Genomic DNA, 22,506 nt, shown 5'->3' with positions numbered 1-22,506 from the left:
TCCCTGTTCACCCACGACTGCGTGGCCATGCACGCCTCCAACTCAATCCAACTTATATCATGTGTGTATAAGGTAGTAGTTGTGGAATTGTTAGGTTAGATTACTTGTTGGTTATTACTGCATTGTCGGAACTAGAAGCACAAGCATTTCGCTACACTCGCATTAACATCTGCTAACCATGTGTATGTGACTAATAAAATTTGATTTGATTTGATGAGATGATCCCCCTAACAGAGATGTTGACCTGTATGTGGGTGTCTGATGTTGACCTGTATGTGGGTGTCTGATGTTGACCTGTATGTGGGTGTCTGATGATGACCTGTATCTGGGTGTCTGATGTTGACCTGTATGTGGGTGTCTGATGTTGACCTGTATGTGGGTGTCTGATGTTGACCTGTATGTGGGTGTCTGATGTTGACCTGTATGTGGGTGTCCGATGATGACCTGTATGTGGGTGTCCGATGATGACCTGTATGTGGGTGTCCGATGTTGACCTGTATGTGGGTGTCTGAAGAAGGATGTTTTATAGTGCTTTTGCACTGTGCGCATGAGCCACATTTGTAGATCCCATTTGGAATGTGTGTCAAGAGTGTCTGAGTGGGCTCAGGGGCCAGCTCAGATCTCACCAAGCTATCTCCAATATTGCAACCTTGCTTATAGACCACTACTGGGCGTTCCTTTAAGAGGTGTGCGATTTTTTTTGTCTGATTGCAGAATATGCCAGTGCTTTTTCAGGATTGCTTTCATTTTCTCCAAACACTTGGTGTACTTGTTGCAAAATACTGTTGTTTTTCTTCTCTGGTTGAGATTCTAGCAATTTGAGATGTTTTAATCATTGCAGCATCAAGTATTCTGTTCTTGTAGCCTCTCATTTTAAATGTATCTGTCATTTTTTTAGCATTGCTGTCAATCTGTCTGGTGGCCACAGATGTGGCTGCATAACTGACTATATGGTAGACTATTATAGAGGGGAAGGATACTATCCGCACATAGCAGGGTATTGTGGTCTGTGGGCTTTGTGTAGAAGTCTGTATGTAATGCATCCTTCTCTTTGATGATCCATAAGTCCAGGTAGTTTATTTTTCTCTCATCAGTCTGCATGGTGATTTTGAGGTATTCAGGGCTCTTGTTTAATAGTTTGGACTTTATTTAGTTCCTGCTGACTTCCTTCCCAGAGCACAAAGACAGCCACTATGTCTCTTTTCCATAGGAAAGTAGGGTGTGTGTCTCTGTTTTGTAAAGGAGTGCTTCCTAAAATTGTCCCACATACAGGTTTGCATAGTTGGGAGGAAACGGGGGAGCCCATGGCTACACCCCGAATTTAAAGGAAAAAGTCTGACTCAAAGACAAAGTTGTTTTTGGATAATACCAGTTCAGTAAGTTGTAAGATGTAATCATTGGATGGAGCAAGGGTAGTCTCTCTGCTGAAGGAAGTGTTGCAGAGCCTGCAAGCCTCAGTATGTGGGATGTTAGTGTACAAGTTCTCCACATCAAAAGTGGCCAGCAGGGTGCCATCTGGTATCCTTCTAGTCTCTCTATCAATGAGATCATGTGACTTGTGTCTTTGACATAAGGATGGGAGATTCTCAACCATCGGTTTAATGTGGTGATCCACAAACTTAGAAATGTTGGACGTCACAGAGTGCTGCTACAATGGGTCTACCTGGGGAAGGAGACACTTGTTTGTGTAATTTAGCAACTGTATAACAAGTTGGTATCTTAGGAAATTTCACACATAGAAATTCACATTCTTTTTTTGGTGATTCCAAACAGCTTTCCACTGTAGATGAGATAATATGCTGGAATTCTGGGTTGGGTCATTATTCAGTTTGCGATAGAAGTCACCTTTAGATAGTTGTCGGCGATATTCATTCACATAGTCACATTTGTTTTGTATTCAAATTCCTTCTTCACATTTTTTCATGATAATCGAAGGATCTCACTGTAATATTTACATAAGGCCAGTTTGTGCTGTTCTTTGAAGGGAGTAGTACACAGCGCTGTACGAGATCTTCAGTTTCTTGGCAATTTCTTACATGGAATAGCCTTCATTTCTCAGAACAAGAATAGACTGACGAGTTTCAGAAGAAAGTTCGTTGTTTCTGGACATTTTGAGCCTGCAATCGAACCCACAAAACATTGCTTTGTACACATGCTTTAAACATCTGAAAACACAATTGTTTTGGTTTAATAAAAATATATTTCACATTGGTTAAGATTATTCTCTACACTAAACATTGCTTGTTTTGTCACAAACTGAAATTAGGTGAACTACTAGAATTTTAGCAACCAGGAAATGGGAATTTCTGCATATCGCACCATTATAAAGTGTAGAATTGCAGGAAAATTGTTAAAATGCAAAAGATTTCTAGAACCATAACATCTTTCTTGACAGACATGTGTAGGAGTAATTGACATATGTAGGTAGATATCACACTATTAAACAATAGACAGGAGTATACTAGAAAATAGTATAAGAAGGCAGATGTGAGTGCATTTGCCATTCTGGTAAATACAGGAAACCAAAGATTAGCAGATGGCCAAAGTCATACGTGCTTTAAAGTGCATGTATGGAAAAAGCTTTGACACACTAGATTTATAGTCTACCCATTCCACTAAAAAAACATACATACCAGAGAAATATGCCTAAAGTAACTGGACACTAATGAACAAGAAACACATAGTCTGCTGATTCCATTTAAGTGAAACTGACCAGACACATAGACGCCTAAAAGCAATTGGATACCCTAAGGATAGGGGGGGAACAGAACAAAGAGTGCATTGATTTAGTGGTGAAGGGAAGGGAAAAAGAGTTTGTTGACACACTAAGATAGAGGGTCTGACCACTATTATAATTTAACTGAAAGCAGATGATGGGCGTTAGTATGCGTGAACAAGCAGGAAGCCTGAACTAAAAAGATAATGATGTTGAAGAATTAGGGGAAGTATGTTTATTTGCATATGGGGTGGACTCATTTGCTATTTGGGTATAAAGAGCGAACCAGTGCTCTGGGAGGGTGTGTGTTCCGCGGGACATTCCAGTTGGCTATACAATTGTAATAAAAGCATGTTTTGATTTCACAAGTTCTGATAAAGCGTTATACTTCTGAGATGAATTTTCCACGACACATGGAATTCGAACCAGCAACCCTCCAGTTGCTGGCCTGCCTCCTCTACACCAACCGGTCAATCGCAATCGAATGGTCAGTCTCCAAGGCATTCCTAGTTGATCAACAAACATTTCTGTAAAAAACACAATGATAAAGCCTTGCCTTCCTATTTTTTTTCCATTTCAAACCGATGGCGGTAGGTGCACTTCATTCAGCAGCCCTAGAAGGTATTACTCCACCTACCAGGCAGGCCCAAAGAGCAAATCAAGTGCACCTATAGGACTACCGCTGGCCGCTCAGATCACCGGGTCTGCACAGTTTCCTTGACTCAGAAAAGGTTGTTGACCACTGCTCTAGGTTAACTACAGTTTTACCAGAGCAGTCTAGTCATCAGATAAGGAGGGCCTCCTGTAAGTATCTTTCTGACTGCGTATCCTTCCTGGATTTGGAATCAGCATATTTGTTTATTAGAATCCCCATTAGCTTTTGCAGAGGCAGCAGCTACTCTTCCTGGGGTCTGCAAAAAAACACAAAACATGTAACAAAGTACTACAAGGCAAGGACAGTCACACACATTTTTTTAAAGCATAACCCTGAGGTTGGGAGGGGTCAGAGTACTGTAATAAACCTCCAGCCCAGATGGTTCCTCTTTCATTGGACTCTTTTCTACAGTAACCCTGACTCAGACCCCCTGTTGGGCCACATAGCTAAGCTACTTGGTACAATTATAGAATGTTTTTCAATTGTGGGAACAAAGTCATGATGCAACAAAGTAATGAATCTCCTCGGCATGACGGGCATGACCACGACCCCTAACACCGGAGAGAGACTCAGGACCAGCATCGGGGAACTTCCTGCTGACTCAATTACCAGAATCGCACATACTTTGGGCATGTGAGAAGCATGTGGGGGAAAGTGTAAACCTCTATGACACACACACATACTACTGTAATTGATGTAAAATGCTCACCCTATTCCCATAACATGGAGTCATCATTTCCCACATTGTAAAAGATTTAATTATGTAAATTGACTGAAATGTATGCTGCTATTCTTGTTGCAGTTGTATTTTAAGTTCTTATCTTTTAGGCCTATGAATTAAGTGTAGGCGTGTTTAGTTTCTGGGGTGGAGCATTAGAAGCCAATTGGTTTGGAACTTGCTGTGGTTATTACAGTACTCTGGCCAGTCCCAACCTCAGGGTTATGCTTTAAAAAATAAAATGTTTTAAAAGAGCTCAGCAAAAATACATCAAAACATAGCAATCATTCAACAAACAACATTTATCCATGAGCCAGGCCGTCTACTTCATTCTCTTGCATCGTCTGATTGTGTCCTGAATTTTCTATCCATACCTTTTTATTGTTGTGCCACCGAGTGTTTGCTACTTGTTCTGTACCTTATGGTCCATATGCTGGATATTCTACATTAATTGATCAAAGAAAGATGTATACTTCAGAAAATGTATTGTCTGTCTTCAGTGTCTGTGTTTCTAGATTTAAGCATTGAGATGCAGCTGGAATCATCCTCTGGTTGAGTGAGACAGCTTCACATGTATCAATGTCACCACAGTAACATAAGACCACACCAGCCAACCAGAATATGAGGCAGGTACTTCCCAAGATATCATGAAAATGTTTTGTTCAGATTAAAAACACCTTGCTGCTCTATTTCTCCTTTCAGGGGTTTCTATGGCAACTACACACATCCATTTGGCACCATACAGTGTTTTGATACTGTAAACAGTGACATATGCATACCCTGAGGGTCCGTGTCAGCTGTGGTACAGCGGCGCTGGATCATACTGTATTTCCTGACGGACCTGTGATTCGAACCAGCAACCCTCTAGTTACTGGTCCGCCTCTCTAACTCTAGGCTACCTACAGTTCTACCAGATGACTCAGTACACATTTCAACACAATCACAGGATATCAAAGTTTACAGTAGCTTAGTCATCAGACAAGGAATGGCTACTGTCAGTATCATTCTGACTGCTCATCCTTTACTGGATTCAGCATAACACTTAACACTGAGAACATATATATATACACACATGTCAGAGCGGCATTGGACATCTCATATGTATATACTGTATTCTATACCACTGAATCTTAGTCCAATGCCGCTCTGACATATGTGTGTGTATATATGTCCTCAGTGTTAAGTGTTATGCTGAATCCAGTAAAGGATGAGCAGTCAGAATGATACTGACAGTAGCCACTCTTTATCTGTCAGAATGATGCTTACAGTAGCCACTCCTTATCTTATCCATTTCTTACTTAGATTTAAGTGTTTTTTGGGTATATGTTGTGAAACTGTTAGATATTACTCTACTGTCGGAGCTAGAAGCACAAGCATTTCGCTACACCCGCAATAAAATCTGCTAAACACGTGCATGTGACCAATACATTTGATTTGAGGCTGAGAGTGGTCAGAGTATTGAAATAACCCTAAAGCCCAGACAGTTTCTCTTTCATTTATGATTCTATTCTACAGTAACCTTGACTCAGCCCTCCCGCTTGGTCAAATACTATTCCCAGCTAAGACTGTACATAATCAGGTATGACAAGAGGAAAGGGTGATACCTAGTCAGTTGTATAGGGAAAGAGGGACACCTAGTCAGTTGTATAGGGAAAGAGGGACACCTAGTCAGTTGTACAGGGACAGGGGGACACCTAGTCAGTTGTACAGGGAAAGAGGGACACCTAGTTAGTTGTACAGGTACAGGGGGATACCTAGTCAGTTGTACAGGGACAGGGGGATACCTAGTCAGTTAAATAGGGAAAGAGGGACACCTAGTTAGTTGTACAGGTACAGGGGGATACCTAGTAAGTTGTACAGGGTACAGGGGGACACCTAGTCAGTTGTACAGGGACAGGGGGATACCTAGTCAGTTGTACAGGGGGACACCTAGTCAGTTGTACAGGGACAGGGGGATACCTAGTCAGTTGTACAGGGACAGGGGGATACCTAGTCAGTTGTACAGGGACAGGGGGATACCTAGTCAGTTGTACAGGGACAGGGGGATACCTAGTCAGTTGTACAGGGACAGGGGGATACCTAGTCAGTTGTACAGGGACAGGGAGATACCTAGTCAGTTGTACAGGGACAGGGGGATACCTAGTCAGTTGTACAGGGACAGGGGGATACCTAGTCAGTTGTACAGGGACAGGGGGATACCTAGTCAGTTGTACAGGGACAGGGGGATACCTAGTCAGTTGTACAGGGACAGGGGGATACCTAGTCAGTTGTATAGGGACAGGGGGATACCTAGTCAGTTGTACAGAGACAGGGGGACACCTAGTCAGTTGTACAGGGACAGGGGGATACCTAGTCAGTTGTACAGGGAGAGGGGGATACCTAGTCAGTTGTACAGGGAAAGGAGGATAGCGAGTCTGAATGCATTCAACTGAAATGTGACTTCCTCATTTAACCCAACCCAATTCTGCTCAGGGGCAGAATGACAGATTTTTTCCTTGTCGCTTCTGGGATTCAGCAGTAACCTTTTGGTTGCTGGCCCAACGCTCCTACCCACCATGCTACCTGCCGCCCGAGATACAGGAGGAATTTATATGACATTTTATGAGAATATAATATGTTTTATGACAGCCTACAATAAACATCAGTATAAAAAAACATATCTAACTATGTTATTATACTAAGGTTATGACATTAGCTTCTAGTGATAAACTCAAAGATCTTTCGGTTTCACCTTTTCTATAATGCCTTTTGGATACAAGACTCTGGGGCAGTGGTCATCTTGCGAATTTCTACTTTTGCTTTGACATGTGAGAACAAAGTCACTCACTGCACATCCCCTCAGCATGCACATGACCCTTACCACCAGTCTGGTCTCATAGATGTAACATAGTAAAGCTAAATCCAGGACACTCAATATATAATGTTATGTTTGGTATGGTTACATAAGACAGATGGTTACTTAATGCCAAAATGTATAACACAAATGTCTAGCAACTCAAAGGTTGCGTGTTTGAATCTCATCACGGACAACTTTAGCATTTTAGCTAACCTTCCCCTAACTCCTAACCTTCCCCTAACCTTAACCCTAATGCCTAACCTAGTCTAGAAATAGGTGATGGATATCCACAAATTAATACATACCTAACGAACGTAACGGATCATACTCAATGGAGGTTTCAGATTTACATACAGAATAATACAAACTGCTGGTTGCACCCCAGAACAGCAAATCCAAATGACAAGCATTGAGTGACAAATCTGTAAATTCCAATGACACACATAAGTAATTACCTTGAAACTATGTTCTAGTCATTAGATCATACAGTACAATCCTCACCCTCTTCCCAACAACATGGAGTCACTATTTCCCCACATTACAAAACTTTTTGTATGTAGATTGACTTCAGTTTATGCTTTGTTCTTCTTCTTTTTTTTTTTTTTACTGTTTCATCTTTTATACATATTAAGAAGACTATTAATCTGGTATTTAGGAGACTATATTGTTCTATTTTACCTGGAACAACGCAGCCTTGCTTTGGAACTAGCTGTGGTGACAGTAGCCTTAATAATGCCTTTGATGTGGTTGCCTTCAAGTGGAAAATACACAGTGCCATTGAACCATGTTATGTCAACAGGGCATAACATGTACTTTTTGTTCGACCAAAATCTACCAGCTACTCAGATTTTTACAAAACAAAATGTGTTTTTTGCGCAAAGATTACACACACACACAAAAACGTATGAGCATGCTTTGTAATGTTTTACTCGTAAGAAGTAATGTGGTATATTGTTTAATTTCATTTTTTGTGACCTTCGACTTTTAACCAAAATATCATGACACAAAATTCCCCTGCCCCTTTAAAGGGCGGGTGATTACCGTCGTAACGTGACTCGAGTCGTGTTTGTGCCTTTGAATTGAGTCAGTCTGACCTTTAGAAGCGTTGTTTTCTCTACCCTAGCAGTTGAAACTCAAACATACAAAATCAACCTAGCTTGTGAACAAAATGTAAATAGCCAAGAAACACACGGACTGTCACTTCAATATTATTTTTTTTCAAGTAAATTAGAGCTATTTTTATGCCTGTGCACAGCGCTGCTGATATGGAAATGTATTTTTCACTCCGCTCTTCACGGGAAAAAAGCCTCTAGCCAGGCAGTGTTGCAGCGCGAGGTGGAATAGGCTATTTAAGATTCGTAGTTCTTTGACTTTGTGCGATTAATTTACCAGGTATGGAACAAAACGGCAGAAATACTCTGAAAACAGCTGCTGCAGCATTTATTTAACTATACATGTGATCATACTTGACTTTTTTTTTTATTCACAAATGCGAGTGAAATGCTCGCACTGTGGAGCCATGACCACTCGTCAACGTGGCTGTTGAAATAGACATCTTTACCCGCAAATGCCAAAATCTACACGCGGGGGCCCTGTATATCAACTGCAAAGACATACAGTATTTTTCACATTTCTGGTTATATTTAGTGCAGCTGCAGTATGACATTAAGCTTATTATGAGCCACACAGAAATACTAGAACAACCTCGTTTCTTCCATAGAAATAGAATCACGAACTCATTCTAGTTCCGTGACAACTTCATTATCGATGTTTATTCTACAGTATGTCACGTTGGCTACAGGAAACATGGGGTCACTTTAATGTTACTAACGCCCAACCGCAGCCACCAACTTTCACTTTCACTCAATATTTAAAAGGTCCAATGCCAGAAACATGATGCTGTCAACATCCACCAGCTGAGAATGAACACTTACCTAATTATCTTATGCGTGCTGTCTGAAGGTACGTTATTTTTCATGGATCTGACCAGTTGATTCTGGTCGTATAAGATAAAGGAACATTTCCCACGTTTGACAGGTCATTGATTTTTTTGTAAGGCTAAACTTTTTTATTTACCTGTTAACATTCCTTCCATTTCTAGCCGTCTCTGTCAACGTCGTAGCTAGAGGAGACACCAGGGTTGACTTCAATGGCGACGCATCATATACCTGCACCCTTGCAGACCCGACAGGTGTGCTGCAAGTCACCTGGCAGAGGCTGTTCAAAGACGACTCGGTGGAGAATCTGGCCACCTACAGCAAGCGGTTTGGCGCTCAAATCATAGACCCGCACCGAGGCAAGGTGGTTTTCACGGAGGCATCTCTCAACTCGACGTCTATTACCGTGAACAATGTAACATGGGCGGACGAAGCCTGCTATATTTGTTCCTTCAATGTTTACTGTTGATAAAAGGTGAGGTGTTCAGGTGAGCGAGTCGGTCAAGGATCGGCTCAGACGAGGAGTTAAAGTTTAACAATCAGCAGTTTATTCAGAGTAAAAGTATTTGGTACAGCGTATATACGGGCTCTGTTCTTAGAACTCTGAGGGAGTCAGAAAAAAGAGCCCATAAAACAGGTAGCATACATGTTTTATACAATACAAAAAGTAGGTTGATTCTAGGAGTCCTGGTCTTGGGATTGGTCCTGGTCCGGGCGTAGTCCCCGCTTATTGGCCCAAGGTTGTTGTTGCCATGTTCCTGAATATCCCTTGCTTAATGTCTGTTTTGAATTGCCAAACAGCTTGCATGTGCACAATGTTGATAAGCTTAGGATCCCTAGAAGCTCTATTAGGTATTAATGCGGTGTGTGTGGTTCTCTGTGTTTGAGTGTGAATGTGCGTGGGTGGGGTGTGTGTGTCTGTGTGTCTTCCAGGCATCAGCAGATATGTCATCACAAGACGAAGTCCCTTAGACCTCTGCGGTTGACCCAGTTCCTGTTTTCTTGGCTGTATGTAGAAACATTAGTATGGCATGCCAGAAACAGGTTGTGCAACATACTGCAAACACACTTGTAATGAAATGTTCATTTGCTTTGCCTTTTGTTACTAAAGGCTAATGCATAGATATAAAGGCCTATCTTGGCTTCAAGCATATATGAGCATCAAAGTTTTTCTTACAAATCCCTCTCTTCACGTCTTCCTAGACGTGACCAACTGTCTGGAAAGAAACTTTTCAGAGAAAAGTTTTGATTAGTCCCTCTCTTCACGTCTCTTCAGAGACGTGACCAATCAGTCAACAGCACAGTCCATACTTATGAACTCTGCTTCCGTCCCTAGGTCGTCATAAACATCCTCTGGGCCCAATAATGGGAACATAAAACCCTGGCACCCGGTATGTGAACTATTACGGATGACCAACCTGAGACCTTTTTCAATCCTAACCAGTTTCAACGACCTTCTCCACGATGTTCCTAGCTTAGAGGTGGTATAGTCAGACCAGTCAGTCCCTGTCTCGGACACGAGGTTTTTTCCACGACCATTCTCTGTGGGAATCGCCTACCGTCATATACCAATCGTTATGGCTGTAAGCGCTGGCCAGGTACCCCCTTTTTTTTAATCACGTGTGAACTTCCCAATGTTTCCCAAATTAAATCAGTGGAAATTGTAATATTGGCTGGCACGCATAAAGTAGTGCTCCTAACCTGTGCTGGGGCACATGTGGGTTGACTAGGTTCAGTGTGTCTTTTGCGTACTATGTGCCTGGGCATACTAAAGTTAAAACTCGGCTTAGTATCGTTGGATGTAGAGTTGGCACCTTCAGATGTCTTGGCTGCATTATTAGCCATGTGTTCAAAAGCCCAAAGCATTATTCCTACTATGCAACCCGAGGTTATCATAAACAGTACAAACATTGGAAGAGAACATCCATGGCGTTCTCTGTCGCCTAGACCATGGGTGGCCCTCCCTGGCACCTGAGGAGTGGAGTCGTCTCCACATTCTTCAGTTGTCAGGGCGTACAGAATTTGTAGCCGAATTAGATGCGATCAAGTCGCTTCTGACTTCAGTCAGTGTTCTGTCAGGTGCTGGTGCTGGTGTACAGTGAGTCAGGTGGTGCCAAGGTGCGCCCGATTTACCTTTGACCTGGACCGAGTGTGAAGTAACTTCCTTCACTTCGTACGGTCCAGTCCACCTGGGATCTGCCCACTTTCTTTTGTGGACCTTGATCCTTACCCAGTCTCCAACTTTTACCCTTGGTTGTCCCTGGTCATCCGTCAGCTCCCCCTCTGCGACACGGTGTATCTGTATGGAGAGAGCTGCAGATAATTCGGTCAGTTTTTTTACATAGTCAGACATTCCTATCTGGTGGACATCAAGAGGGGGCATATGACCTCCCTCTCTTGGCGGCCCAGGCATCACTCGGCCTGTCATTATTTCATGGGGTGAAAGATGTGTCCCTGCACCTGGTGAGGACCTCATGGCCATCAGTGCCAGGGGCAGGGCTTCCACCCACGTCAATTTTGTCCCTGCACAAACCTTAGCTATCTTAGCTTTCAAAGTTTGGTTACAGCGTTCCACAAGTCCCTGCGATTGCGGCTTATACACCGAACCGAATTTGTGTGTTATACCAAACCTCTCCTCAACCTGTCTCAGGTGTTGATTGGAGAAGTGGGACCCATTGTCGGATCTGATTTGTCGCGGGACCCCATACCTAGGTATGAGTTCCGTTTGTAGCCACTTAATGACAGACTTCGCATCCTCTTTGGCTGTTGGGATTGCTTCTACCCATTTGGAGAATCTGTCTACCATTACTAGCAAATATCTCTTTCCCCCTTTCACTTGCTCTGCTCCCATGTCTGTGTAGTCTATGCTGATGTCTTGAAAACAGGCATTGGGTACCGGGTAATGACCCATTGGTGTTTGGTATGGTTTCTTTGGGTTGTAATTTCCACAGATAGTGCAACTGTCGCAAAACAAATCAGTCATTTCCTTCATGTATGGATGCCACCATACATAGGACATTTTTTGTAGGGTCTTCAGTTTTCCTTCATGTGTCAGGCCGTGCGCTTCTCTGATGAGTTCGGGGCACAGATTCGCTGGTGCCACCAGTCTTCCATCATGGGAACGCCAGAGGTCATCCATCCCTTTTGTGGCTCCCCTCTGTCCCCAAACTGAGTGTTCATATGATCCTGCTGAGAGCTGTAGTTCTTTGATGTGAAAAAGATCCCGATATCTGAAAGTCATTGTTCCCCAGTGGTTCTTCCTGTGTCCTGGGGTTCGGAGTGAGCCGTGACAGCAGTCTTGGCTCCTCAGAAAAAATAAATGGGTTGCTTGTTGATCGTCCTCCAGGGGAACCCAAATTCCCAGTGTCCATGGAGTAGAGAACGCCAGGGGGCTCCAGATCCACAACATCGATTGTTCCCTCCGTCAGGCGCACTGCCACTTCCCCCTTCACCACACCCCCTCTCACAGTTAATACAGGGGCCTGTACAGTAGCTGGTGGTAAGGCTGAGGGAGGCGAGTAGGGTGGGGGTCTGTATTCTTCTGGCAGGTTTGGATAGAGGCGCTGGTTGGGTGATTGTCCTTTGTCTGGGTTGGCTGGTGGGGTGGTAAGGTCCCCTCCCTCTTTTATGTCAGTGACTACTGCCATTACTTCCGCTTTTTTTGTCATTTGGTATCTTCGGATCTCCTCGATAGCCCAAGTGCCTATTTTCAACTCAGCCTCTGCTCTCTCTCTCTGCTTAGTTCCTTCCTTTTTGAATACATGCTGTTTATTCAACTCTACTTCACTGTTTCTGGCACTTTGCTTTCCCTCTCTTAGCTCTCCTTCCATGGTATTTAACTGGCACCCTGTGGGTGTTGCTCCTGCTCCAGTTAAATATCCTCCTTGTACCCATTTCAATTTTATCCCTTCCCACACTTTCTTACATTCTTTCCATTGTATTTTTCCCCCTGCTCTTTCCTGCAACCGCTGATCTAAATACTCGTTAAATTTCAGTTTTGGAGTTTGTGAAGCTGCCATGGCTTTTTGTTTTGACTATCTGAATATACTTAGCCCGTCACTGCCTTGAGGCAGCGATGTATTCTTGGAGAAACAATTACTCGTACTCTGTCTTATCTCAGAGCTCCTCCGTCGTATACCCAGAGTTTTGTCGAGACATGTAACCCAATTAAACCCTTGTGAGACGCTGTGTACAGTTAAAACCTCACCGGTCACAGCCGGTCTATTGGTTTACTAGTCAATTAACAATATGCCTCATTCGTATACTTCATGCACAGGTAGCAACTCTACAACGCATTTAACCAGTCATGAGCTAAGTTATGGTATGTAAATCACCTTGTACTTGTATCAACCGAACTATTGGTCATATTCAACACATAGATCTATTCCTCATCGGGACGCTACCGAACTGTCTGAATAGTATCTCTTCTAAGTCTATTTCACCCTAGGCATCTTTAACATTTAGATCTATTCCTCATCGGGACGCTACCGAACTGTCTGAATAGTATCTCTTCTAAGTCTATTTCACCCTAGGCATCTTTAACATTTACAAGAAATTAAGCCTATTTCATCCTAACTTCACAAACAAATAGAAATTAAGCCTATTTCATCTTAACTTCACAAACAATAGAAATTAAGCCTATTTCATCTTAACTTCACAAACAATAGAAATTAAGCCTATTTCATCTTAACTTCACAAACAATAGAAATTAAGCCTATTTCATCTTAACTTCACAAACAATAGAAATTAAGCCTATTTCATCTTAACTTCACAAACAATAGAAATTAAGCCTATTTCATCTTAACTTCACAAACAATAGAAATTAAGCCTATTTCATCTTAACTTCACAAACAATAGAAATTAAGTCAATACCTCTAACATTGTATTGCAACACATACGTTTACTTCACTGCTTGGTGGAATTTAGTAATAAATTTACACAAAATTCATACTCACACTCGGTACTACTGATCTTAAATTTGGTATTGAACTATTCGACAATGTGCAAAATTCGTTTTAACAGGTTTTGCTTACCTTTTTAGTGGTCGACCTGAGATCAGTTCCCCGAGTTGAGCAGAGTTTTGTCCTCCCCCGAATTGGCTCGTCTGTCTCCTTGAGTCGTCCTTACACCAATTCGCTCCCGCACTCTCACGTTTTATGGGTCTTAAGAAACCATCCTCTGCTACCAAAGTTCTGTTGATAAAAGGTGAGGTGTTCAGGTGAGCGAGTCGGTCAAGGATCGGCTCAGACGAGGAGTTAAAGTTTAACAATCAGCAGTTTATTCAGAGTAAAAGTATTTGGTACAGCGTATATACGGGCTCTGTTCTTAGAACTCTGAGGGAGTCAGAAAAAAGAGCCCATAAAACAGGTAGCATACATGTTTTATACAATACAAAAAGTAGGTTGATTCTAGGAGTCCTGGTCTTGGGATTGGTCCTGGTCCGGGCGTAGTCCCCGCTTATTGGCCCAAGGTTGTTGTTGCCATGTTCCTGAATATCCCTTGCTTAATGTCTGTTTTGAATTGCCAAACAGCTTGCATGTGCACAATGTTGATAAGCTTAGGATCCCTAGAAGCTCTATTAGGTATTAATGCGGTGTGTGTGGTTCTCTGTGTTTGAGTGTGAATGTGCGTGGGTGGGGTGTGTGTGTCTGTGTGTCTTCCAGGCATCAGCAGATATGTCATCACAAGACGAAGTCCCTTAGACCTCTGCGGTTGACCCAGTTCCTGTTTTCTTGGCTGTATGTAGAAACATTAGTATGGCATGCCAGAAACAGGTTGTGCAACATACTGCAAACACACTTGTAATGAAATGTTCATTTGCTTTGCCTTTTGTTACTAAAGGCTAATGCATAGATATAAAGGCCTATCTTGGCTTCAAGCATATATGAGCATCAAAGTTTTTCTTACATTACCCGAGTGGTTCAATACGCAAGCAGACTTGTCTTACCGTTCAAGGTTAGTCAACAAATGAATTAACTAATTTACCAGTTACTAATTAATTAACCAATTAACTGCTCAACGAATTATCCAGCCCTTAATTAGGCCTAGTTGAATCAGGTGTGCTGGTAGTATAGGACCCTAAAAAGTCTCTGGGGGTATTCTTGGAGAGAATCCGTTTGGGAAAACAGTCTTATACAGTATTCATAAAGTCGTAACAATACATATATGATTCACAACTATGAGCAAAATCATAAAATAGAGGGTAATGTTAGGCTTTGTTTACACAAGCAGCCCAATTCTGAAATTTTGTCCAATTATTGGCAAAGGAGCTGATCTGATTGGTCAAAAGACCAATTAGTGGAAAAATATAAGATTTGGGCTGCCTGTGTAAACGAAGCCTAAAGGCCCTTGCATCTGGTTCTTTGCCAAATACCATAATCCTTTAGTCAACCTTTATAGTATCACTGTAAAACGTTCCCCTGTAAAATTACAGTATTACACTGGCACCACAGTGGCCAGCTTAATACTGTATTTTTGCTTTACAGCAGAGATGCTGTAATATGTTTTACAGTACTATTTACCTTACTGTAAAGACATATTACAGCATCCTTGCAGTACATGTAAATGGATGCTGTAATGTTTTACAGTAAGGAAAATGGTACTGTAAAGCAAAATTACAGTATTAAGATGCCAACTCTGGTGCCAGGATAATGCTGCAAATTTACAGTGAAATTCTACCTGAAATCTACATTTAAGAAAAACAACACATTTGTAACTTACAATACATTTATTCAAATTGGTAACAACATTAAATACGAATTAACAACATAATTGACAAAATAAGTAACAAGAAGTTAACACATATGTAACCAAATAAGAGAATCATTACACTAAGGTAAAAACGATATTGAGTTCCTGTGCGTGTGGGCTGTGGGGGAGAGAAAGCCAAAGAGAGAGAGAGACGGGAGTTCAAATTGGGACTGGGTGCATTCCTGGATCTTCCGATTCAGAGCTCCAACATGCAGGACTAAGTTAAATAAAACAATGGAAATGGCAATGGTATTTTACCAGACTCACAACATTTTTATTTCTAGCTGTGCCACTATAACAGCTGTGCCACGCCCCGACTCTGGCGCGAACCAGGGACCCTCTGCACACATCAACAACAGTCACCCACGAAGCATCTCCACAAAAGCCACGGCCCTTGCAGAGCAAGGGGAACCACTACTTCAAGGTCTCAAAGCGAGTGACGTAACCGATTGAAACGCTATTAGCGCGCACCACCGCTAACTAGCTAGCCATTTCACATCCGTTACACCACCAAATGTTTACGAACTACTGGTGAAGTGAACAGGTTTAGCTAATATTGTAATATTATGGAACAATGTTTTTTTTTACATTAAACAAATGGTTAGCGGGAGACAATATGGACAATTATGGGCTACAAAACGATGAGTCATGTCACGCAGATGAGAGCCAAGTGAACCGAATCACACATTGTTGTGACAGCTAAGGAGGTAGCCCTCTGTCCTGGTGTTTTTGTCATTTATGTTCTCCCCATTGAGTAGAATAAATCACGGTGACATCTAGATGGCTACCAATATTAGTTATTTCTTGTGTTGGCTGCTATCCTACTTGAAATACTGTATTATCCTGGGAGGGGGAAATTTGCCACGTTACTAGTTTCCACCGACGACACTGTGCTAGGCTACAGCTGACCAGTTGTACTGCACCTTAGGTCGGCAGGCACCCTAGGTCGGCAGGCACCTCGGTACAATATGGTGCACTGGTTATTCGCGTCAGTTTTAGCGGCTCGAAAGTAAAGCCCACAACGCGGTTTATGTGTTCAATGCGGACCGTCAATCATCTTTTGAACTGCTAGAGAACAAGCCATTTTCTCTGTAGTAATGAAGGTCACGAATCTGCGCTGAGTGTATTCTCTATGGCACTCAGAGGCTGCGACACAGCCTATAATTACAATATTCTCTCTGATGTTTTTCTAGGTCGCACAGCTAGATATCTACGAGCAATTAAGAGCAGACCGAAATGGCTTTTGTCAACTTGAGCTAGCTAGCTAGCAAAGGTTAGCCAGCTATCTAGCTAGATTAGCTAAAGAAACATGCAATAATTCAAGGTTGGCTAGCAATATATATGCTTATAAACAAGACAAGGTACTGAAAATATTATTCCACTTCACAGCCGCTTCAAAAATATATTTACTAAAATAGTGTGAGCTTCATGTGTCTCACCCGACAGCATGAGGTTGGCGCCTGAAACGGATCATTTGAATCTACAGTAGGCATAAACTATTACTGTAAAGAAACAGTATTGTAGCGACCCGCACAGACAGCTGTGTGTTATGTGTTAGGCTAGTAGGTGGTTGTGTTGTACTGACCAGTACCTAGTGTTCGCGGGGTCCGACATGTCAATCAACCTGCTATCTGCCAATCACGGGAATGCCTGGAATGTTCTGATGCCGGGCATCCTGGTGGTTGGCGGAGTGGCGTGGAGGGGGGTTGGGCAGGGGAATGGAGCATTGGAAGTTAAGACCAGGTTTCGCCTTTGTTCTCCCTCTTACGTCTGGGCTTCGCAAGAGAAGGTCACGATTGGCTTGTGGTTATATTTCATTTATTTGGCGTGGGCTACGGCCAAACAGTAGCCTGTGTAAAGTTGGTTTAATAAACCGCCAATTCGCAAACTCAAACCTCTGTCTGGACAATTGTTAATTTATGATCTAGTCTTGTCATTACAGTATGTTAGAGTAATTTTTACAGGAAGCTTCTGAATTACAGTTAATAACAATATTTTTCAGCATTGCACTGCATTATGGGTAAAATCTACAGCATGAATCCTGTGAAACACATGTATGGTATTATACTATGCATCCTACAGTGTTTTACTGTTGAAATTACAGAAAAGTCTTACAGTGGGACCTTTGCTAAATCATGATTTCTGAATCATACAGTATGGGTTTATTAAGTCTTTTTAACCAAAATATGAAATGGAATTATGACTTCTCAGATTTATTGTGTTGACTGTCTTGTCCTAGACTTTTAATCCCCGCACCCTGCGCCACAGGATTCCTTTGGCTGTCATTGTAAAAAATAATGTATTCTTAATTGACCTGCTTTGTAAAATAAATATTAGATAATATTCCCTGTTTCATCTATTCAAAGGTTTATCTGAAGTGAGAGCCACAATGCAAGAAGTCCCCAGCACTGAACCTAAAGCAGACATGGAAGTTGTGGTCAGCTGCTCTGCCACAGGTAAACCAGCACCTTGGATCCAATGGAACATTTCTGCAGCAGCACTCATAAAGACACCTAACAACTGGACTGTCATTAACAAAGACCAAACTGTCACAGCCAATAGCAACATCACCCTCCAACTGTTGCCAGGCTCAGGGGGATACGTGGACTGTATCATAAACAATGGGATGAGGACACAGAGACACGAGCGGGTCCTGCTTCCTATTCTCCCTGGAGAGAGTGAGGTTGAAGAGGGTACGTGATGTTGATGTGTCATATACTTTTAGCGTGTCAGTACAGACTGGTGCAACTTGAAAACATCATCATCCCTAGTGACATGTTGGGATAGCCTAGTGAACCAGCCAGATCGTGCGACAGCTCACTATTCTAACATTCCAATAGAATGGTGAGCACAATGAGATCAGGCTGGTTGCAAGAGCCTAATGTTGTGATGCTAGTAGTGCTGTTATCTAATCTCACTAGTTAAGTTTCATGTTGACTACTGTGGTAAAGAATCATGAGTCACTCCCTGTAGAGTCAGGTGTTTTTTTGAGTTCTGGGTAGTTTCCTGCCCCTCAGGGAAGCTAAATGAAGGATGATATGTTAAAGGGGGAAATCCATATCAACATGCTATTCAAATAGACTTCTTTGGAAAGACGAGGTACAATTCCCAGCTTCCTCTTCTCAAGAAATGGATCTCTCCAAACGCATGATCACTGCAATTTCATGTTTCACCTTCCAGATGACAAGAGGACATCCCCGTGGGCGGTTGGCATTCCAGTATTCCTAATCGTTTCCACTTTAGTCATCTGCGGCGGTGTCATGCTTCATAAGAAAAAAGGTGAGTCCGCACAAGATTATCTGATGTCACCTGGTGTCAGACTTGTTTGCTTAACAGTCACGAGAGACTAGATGTGATGTAATAACACCTTAGAAAGACCAATTGAGTGAATGTCTATAATCAGAACCATAGTCTCTCTCTCTCTCTCTCTCTCTCTCTCTCTCTCTCTCTCTCTCTCTCTCTCTCTCTCTCTCTCTCTCTCTCTCTCTCTCTCTCTCTCTCTCTCTCTCTCTCTCTCTCTCTCTCTCTCTCTCTCTCTCTCTCTCTCTCTCTCTCTCTCTCTCTCTCTCTCTCTCTCTCTCTCTCTCTCTCTCTCTCTCTCTCTCTCTCTCTCTCTCTCTCTCTCTCTCTCTCTCTCTCTCTCTCTCTCTCTCTCTCTCTCTATGAAATAAACTGTGTGAAGCATCAGCTGTGGGCAAGTCATGTCTTAGAGCTCTAGAAGGGTTACTGATAAAGTGTACAGTGCATTCGGAAAGTATTCAGACCCCTTCCGTTTTTCCACATTTTGTTACGTTACAGCCTTATTCTAAAATGGATTCAATATATTTTTTTGCCCTCATCAATCTACACACAATACCCCATAATGACAAAGCGAAAACAGGTTTTTAGAAATATTTGCAAATGTATTAAATATAAAAGAACTGAAATACCTTATTTACATAACTATTCAGACCCTTTGCTATGAGACTTGAAATTGAGCTCCGGTGCATCCTGTTTCCATTAATCATACTTTAGATCTTTCTACAATTTGATTGGAGCCCACCTGTGGTAAATTCAATTGATTGGACATGATTTGGAAATTCACACACCTGTTTATATAAGGTCCCACAGTTGACAGTGCATGTCAGAGCAAAAACCAAGCCATAAGGTCGAAGGAATTGTCCGTAGAGCTCCGACACAGGATTGTGTCAATGCACAGATCTGGTGAAGGGTAGCAAAAAATGTCTGCAGCATTGAAGGTCCCCAAGAACACAGTGGACTCCATCATTCTTAAATGGAAGAAGTTTGGAACCATCAAGACTCTTCCTAGAGCTGACCGCCCATCCAAACTGAGCATTTGGGGGAGAAGGGCCTTGGTCAGGGAGATGACCAAGAACCCGTTGGTCACTCTGACAGAGCCCCAGAGTTCCTCTGTGGAAATGGGATAACCTTCTAGAAGGACAACCATCTCTGCAGCACTCCACCAATCAGGCCTTTATGTTAGAGTGGCCAGACGGAAGCCACTCCTCAGTAAGACACATGACAGTCCGCTTGGAGTTTGACAAAAGGCACATAAAGGACTCACAGACCATGAGAAACAACATTCTCTGGTCTGATGAAACAAAGATTGAACTATTTGGCCTGAATGCCAAGCATTTTCCAGCGGCAGGGACTGGGAGACTAGTCAGGATCGAGGGAAAGATGGATGGACAAATGTACAGAGAGATCCTTGATGAAAACCTGTTCCAGAACGCTCAGGACCTCAGACTGGGGTGAAGGTTCACCTTTCAACAGCACAACAACCCTAAGCACACAGCCAAGACAACGCAGGAGTGGCTTCGGGACAAGTCTCTGACTGTCCTTGAGTGGCCCAGCCAGAGCCCGGACTTGAACCAGGTCGAAATTCTCTGGAGAGACCTGGAAATAGCTGTGCAGTGATGCTCCCCATCCAACCTGACAGAGCTTGAGAGGATCTGCAGAGAAGAATGGAAGAAACTTCCCAAATACAGGTGTGCCAAGCTTGCAACATCATACCCAAGAAGACTTGAGGCTGTAATCGCTGCCAAAGGTCCTTCAACAAAGTACTGAGTAAAGGGTCTGAATACTTAAAAAAAAAAAAAGTGTGTGTGTATACATTTCTAAAAACCTGTTTTTTGCTTTGTCATTATGGGGTATTGTGTGTAGATTGAGGGGGGGGGGGAACATTTGAATTCATTTTAAAACAAGGCTGTAACACAAAATTCAAAAGGCACTCGCACATCTGAGCAATCTTATTGCAGGTGCATGGCAACAGTTGAACAAGATGAAGGAAAAAGGAAACCGCACACTGCTCTTGATAGTATCACTGATATTTAATAAGCTTTACGTATCGGCCTCACGGCCTTTAAAAAACTCTGACGAAGGCCGTGAGGCCAATACATAAAGCTTATTAAATATCAGTGATACTATCAAGAGCAGTGTGCGGTTTCCTTTTTCCTTCAGAATAAGGCTGTAACAAAATGTGGAAAAAGTCAAGGGGTCTGAATACTTTCCGAATGCGCTGTATGTCTTTACTACCTATAGTAAAGTCTAACCTTTACGTTCTATCTGTCAGGTTACAGGCAAGCAGCAACCACAGCAGACGAGCAGGACGCTTTTGGGGAAAGTCTGTAAATGTTCATCTGTGTTGATTGCTATACTTATGTACTTTAGCTGACAGGTTTTTATTGAGCATCGGAGGCTGTTGGTAATTAGAGTCCGGTTGCAGAAGAGCCCAGTTCCTCAAGACATGAGATCCACTAACATGTCTAAAATGGCTCAACTAGACTACTAATCCATCTTTAGAATATTACAGTATATTCTAATTGTATGACAAAGGTCATATTAAATGCATGGCGACTAGCAAGATACAGTACTACTATTCATGAATGAGGATGAGACTGTCTGAGAGTCTTGGGAGTATGAACAGTGTGCAGGCCTTCCTGTTCTTTATTAGTATTCTTTATTAGCCCAGCTCCTACATTTAGAAGGATGTGGTTATGACAAACATTTCTAATGAGACAGTCAGACAGGTAGATGCACTGTGTACTAGATATATTGAACCTTTTTGAGTTGTCAGTCATATTTATTTTCCAGTCATATGTAAGCTAATTTACACCTGCACCATACATTACATAATGTCGCTAATACTGTTTTTTTCGTTTTGAAATTGCACTTTAGTTGTGAGAGATGAGGTTTGTCAGTGAGGAAATATAATCTATTAGAACACAGCACCACCTACAGTTGACTTTATGACATACCAGGAAGAAGACGGGAGAATATCCTTCTATTTAATTTAACTTGAATCCATTTAAATATGGTAGCACTTGTCAGTGTGAGGTTTATGCTGTTATTATTACATACTGTACCTATAGTAATACAGATACCTGCATGTTTTACCTCCTTTGTTATATCAATACAATGTATGAATGTATTTGAGCGCTGAAAATATAATGGTGATGATAACAATGTTTTGCACTTTGATTGTTTGATACACTTAAATCTATTGAACAAGGTACGGTATGTCAAGGTTTAGTTCCTGTTTGTATTTATTCTGATCATGGATGTTGCTTGTTGTGTTTGACCCCATTTCATTTGACACTGTTTATAAATCAGGCTATTATTCTCGCTTGATCTGTTCAATGTTTTATATTGTTTAAGATTCAAAAGCATTCTTTATATGTATTGTGTTCTCTCCCGTTTGATATAAAACTACATGCTGTTCTTAAAAAATCACCCATTGTCACCTTGTTTTACAGTAACATCACCATTTAAAATCAGGACTAGGTTGTTATAGCTCTGTTAACAGTAACATCACAATCAGGACTAGGTTGTTATAGCGCTGCACCAGGCTCCCTTGGCTATGTGTGTAATATGTCAAGACCTATCTGTTTTAAG

The 22,506-nt window shown here is 42.1% G+C and overlaps 1 protein-coding gene and 2 long non-coding RNA genes across 4 annotated transcripts; 1 reads left to right on the top strand and 2 right to left on the bottom strand.

Annotated features, from left to right (window-relative positions):
* Positions 1-2,076: 2,076 nt before the first annotated feature.
* On the bottom strand, positions 2,077-9,132 carry LOC139532716 (uncharacterized). The gene is made up of 2 exons (XR_011666643.1): positions 9,002-9,132; positions 2,077-3,627 (listed from the first exon to the last, which is right to left on the bottom strand). It is a non-coding gene; the product is annotated as an uncharacterized lncRNA (long non-coding RNA).
* On the top strand, positions 7,985-22,344 carry LOC139532714 (OX-2 membrane glycoprotein-like). The gene is made up of 7 exons (XM_071330653.1): positions 7,985-8,317; positions 8,803-8,887; positions 9,027-9,325; positions 14,775-14,817; positions 17,979-18,305; positions 18,793-18,891; positions 21,185-22,344. The coding sequence occupies exons 2-7, from the start codon at positions 8,848-8,850 to the stop codon at positions 21,241-21,243; spliced, it is 867 nt and encodes a 288-aa protein (XP_071186754.1). The 5' UTR covers positions 7,985-8,317; positions 8,803-8,847; the 3' UTR covers positions 21,244-22,344.
* On the bottom strand, positions 9,388-14,815 carry LOC139532715 (uncharacterized). Of its 2 annotated transcripts, none has more exons than XR_011666641.1 (2): positions 13,896-14,815; positions 9,388-11,175 (listed from the first exon to the last, which is right to left on the bottom strand). It is a non-coding gene; the product is annotated as an uncharacterized lncRNA (long non-coding RNA). The 2 variants fall into 2 exon arrangements; XR_011666642.1 differs by having other exon boundaries at positions 9,388-11,161.
* Positions 22,345-22,506: the final 162 nt, after the last annotated feature.

The sequence above is a fragment of the Salvelinus alpinus genome, chromosome 10, assembly GCF_045679555.1.
Source record: "Salvelinus alpinus chromosome 10, SLU_Salpinus.1, whole genome shotgun sequence".
NCBI classification, from domain to species: domain Eukaryota; kingdom Metazoa; phylum Chordata; class Actinopteri; order Salmoniformes; family Salmonidae; genus Salvelinus; species Salvelinus alpinus.
This window is presented reverse-complemented; position numbering and strand designations above follow the sequence as displayed.

Coding starts and splice junctions, on each gene's coding strand:
- LOC139532714 (XM_071330653.1), top strand. CDS start 8,848: ATGAACACTTACCTAATTATCTTATGCGTGCTGTCTGAAG. Junction 18,306..18,792: donor AGAGAGTGAGGTTGAAGAGG/GTACGTGATGTT, acceptor TTCACCTTCCAG/ATGACAAGAGGACATCCCCG. Junction 18,892..21,184: donor CATGCTTCATAAGAAAAAAG/GTGAGTCCGCAC, acceptor TCTATCTGTCAG/GTTACAGGCAAGCAGCAACC.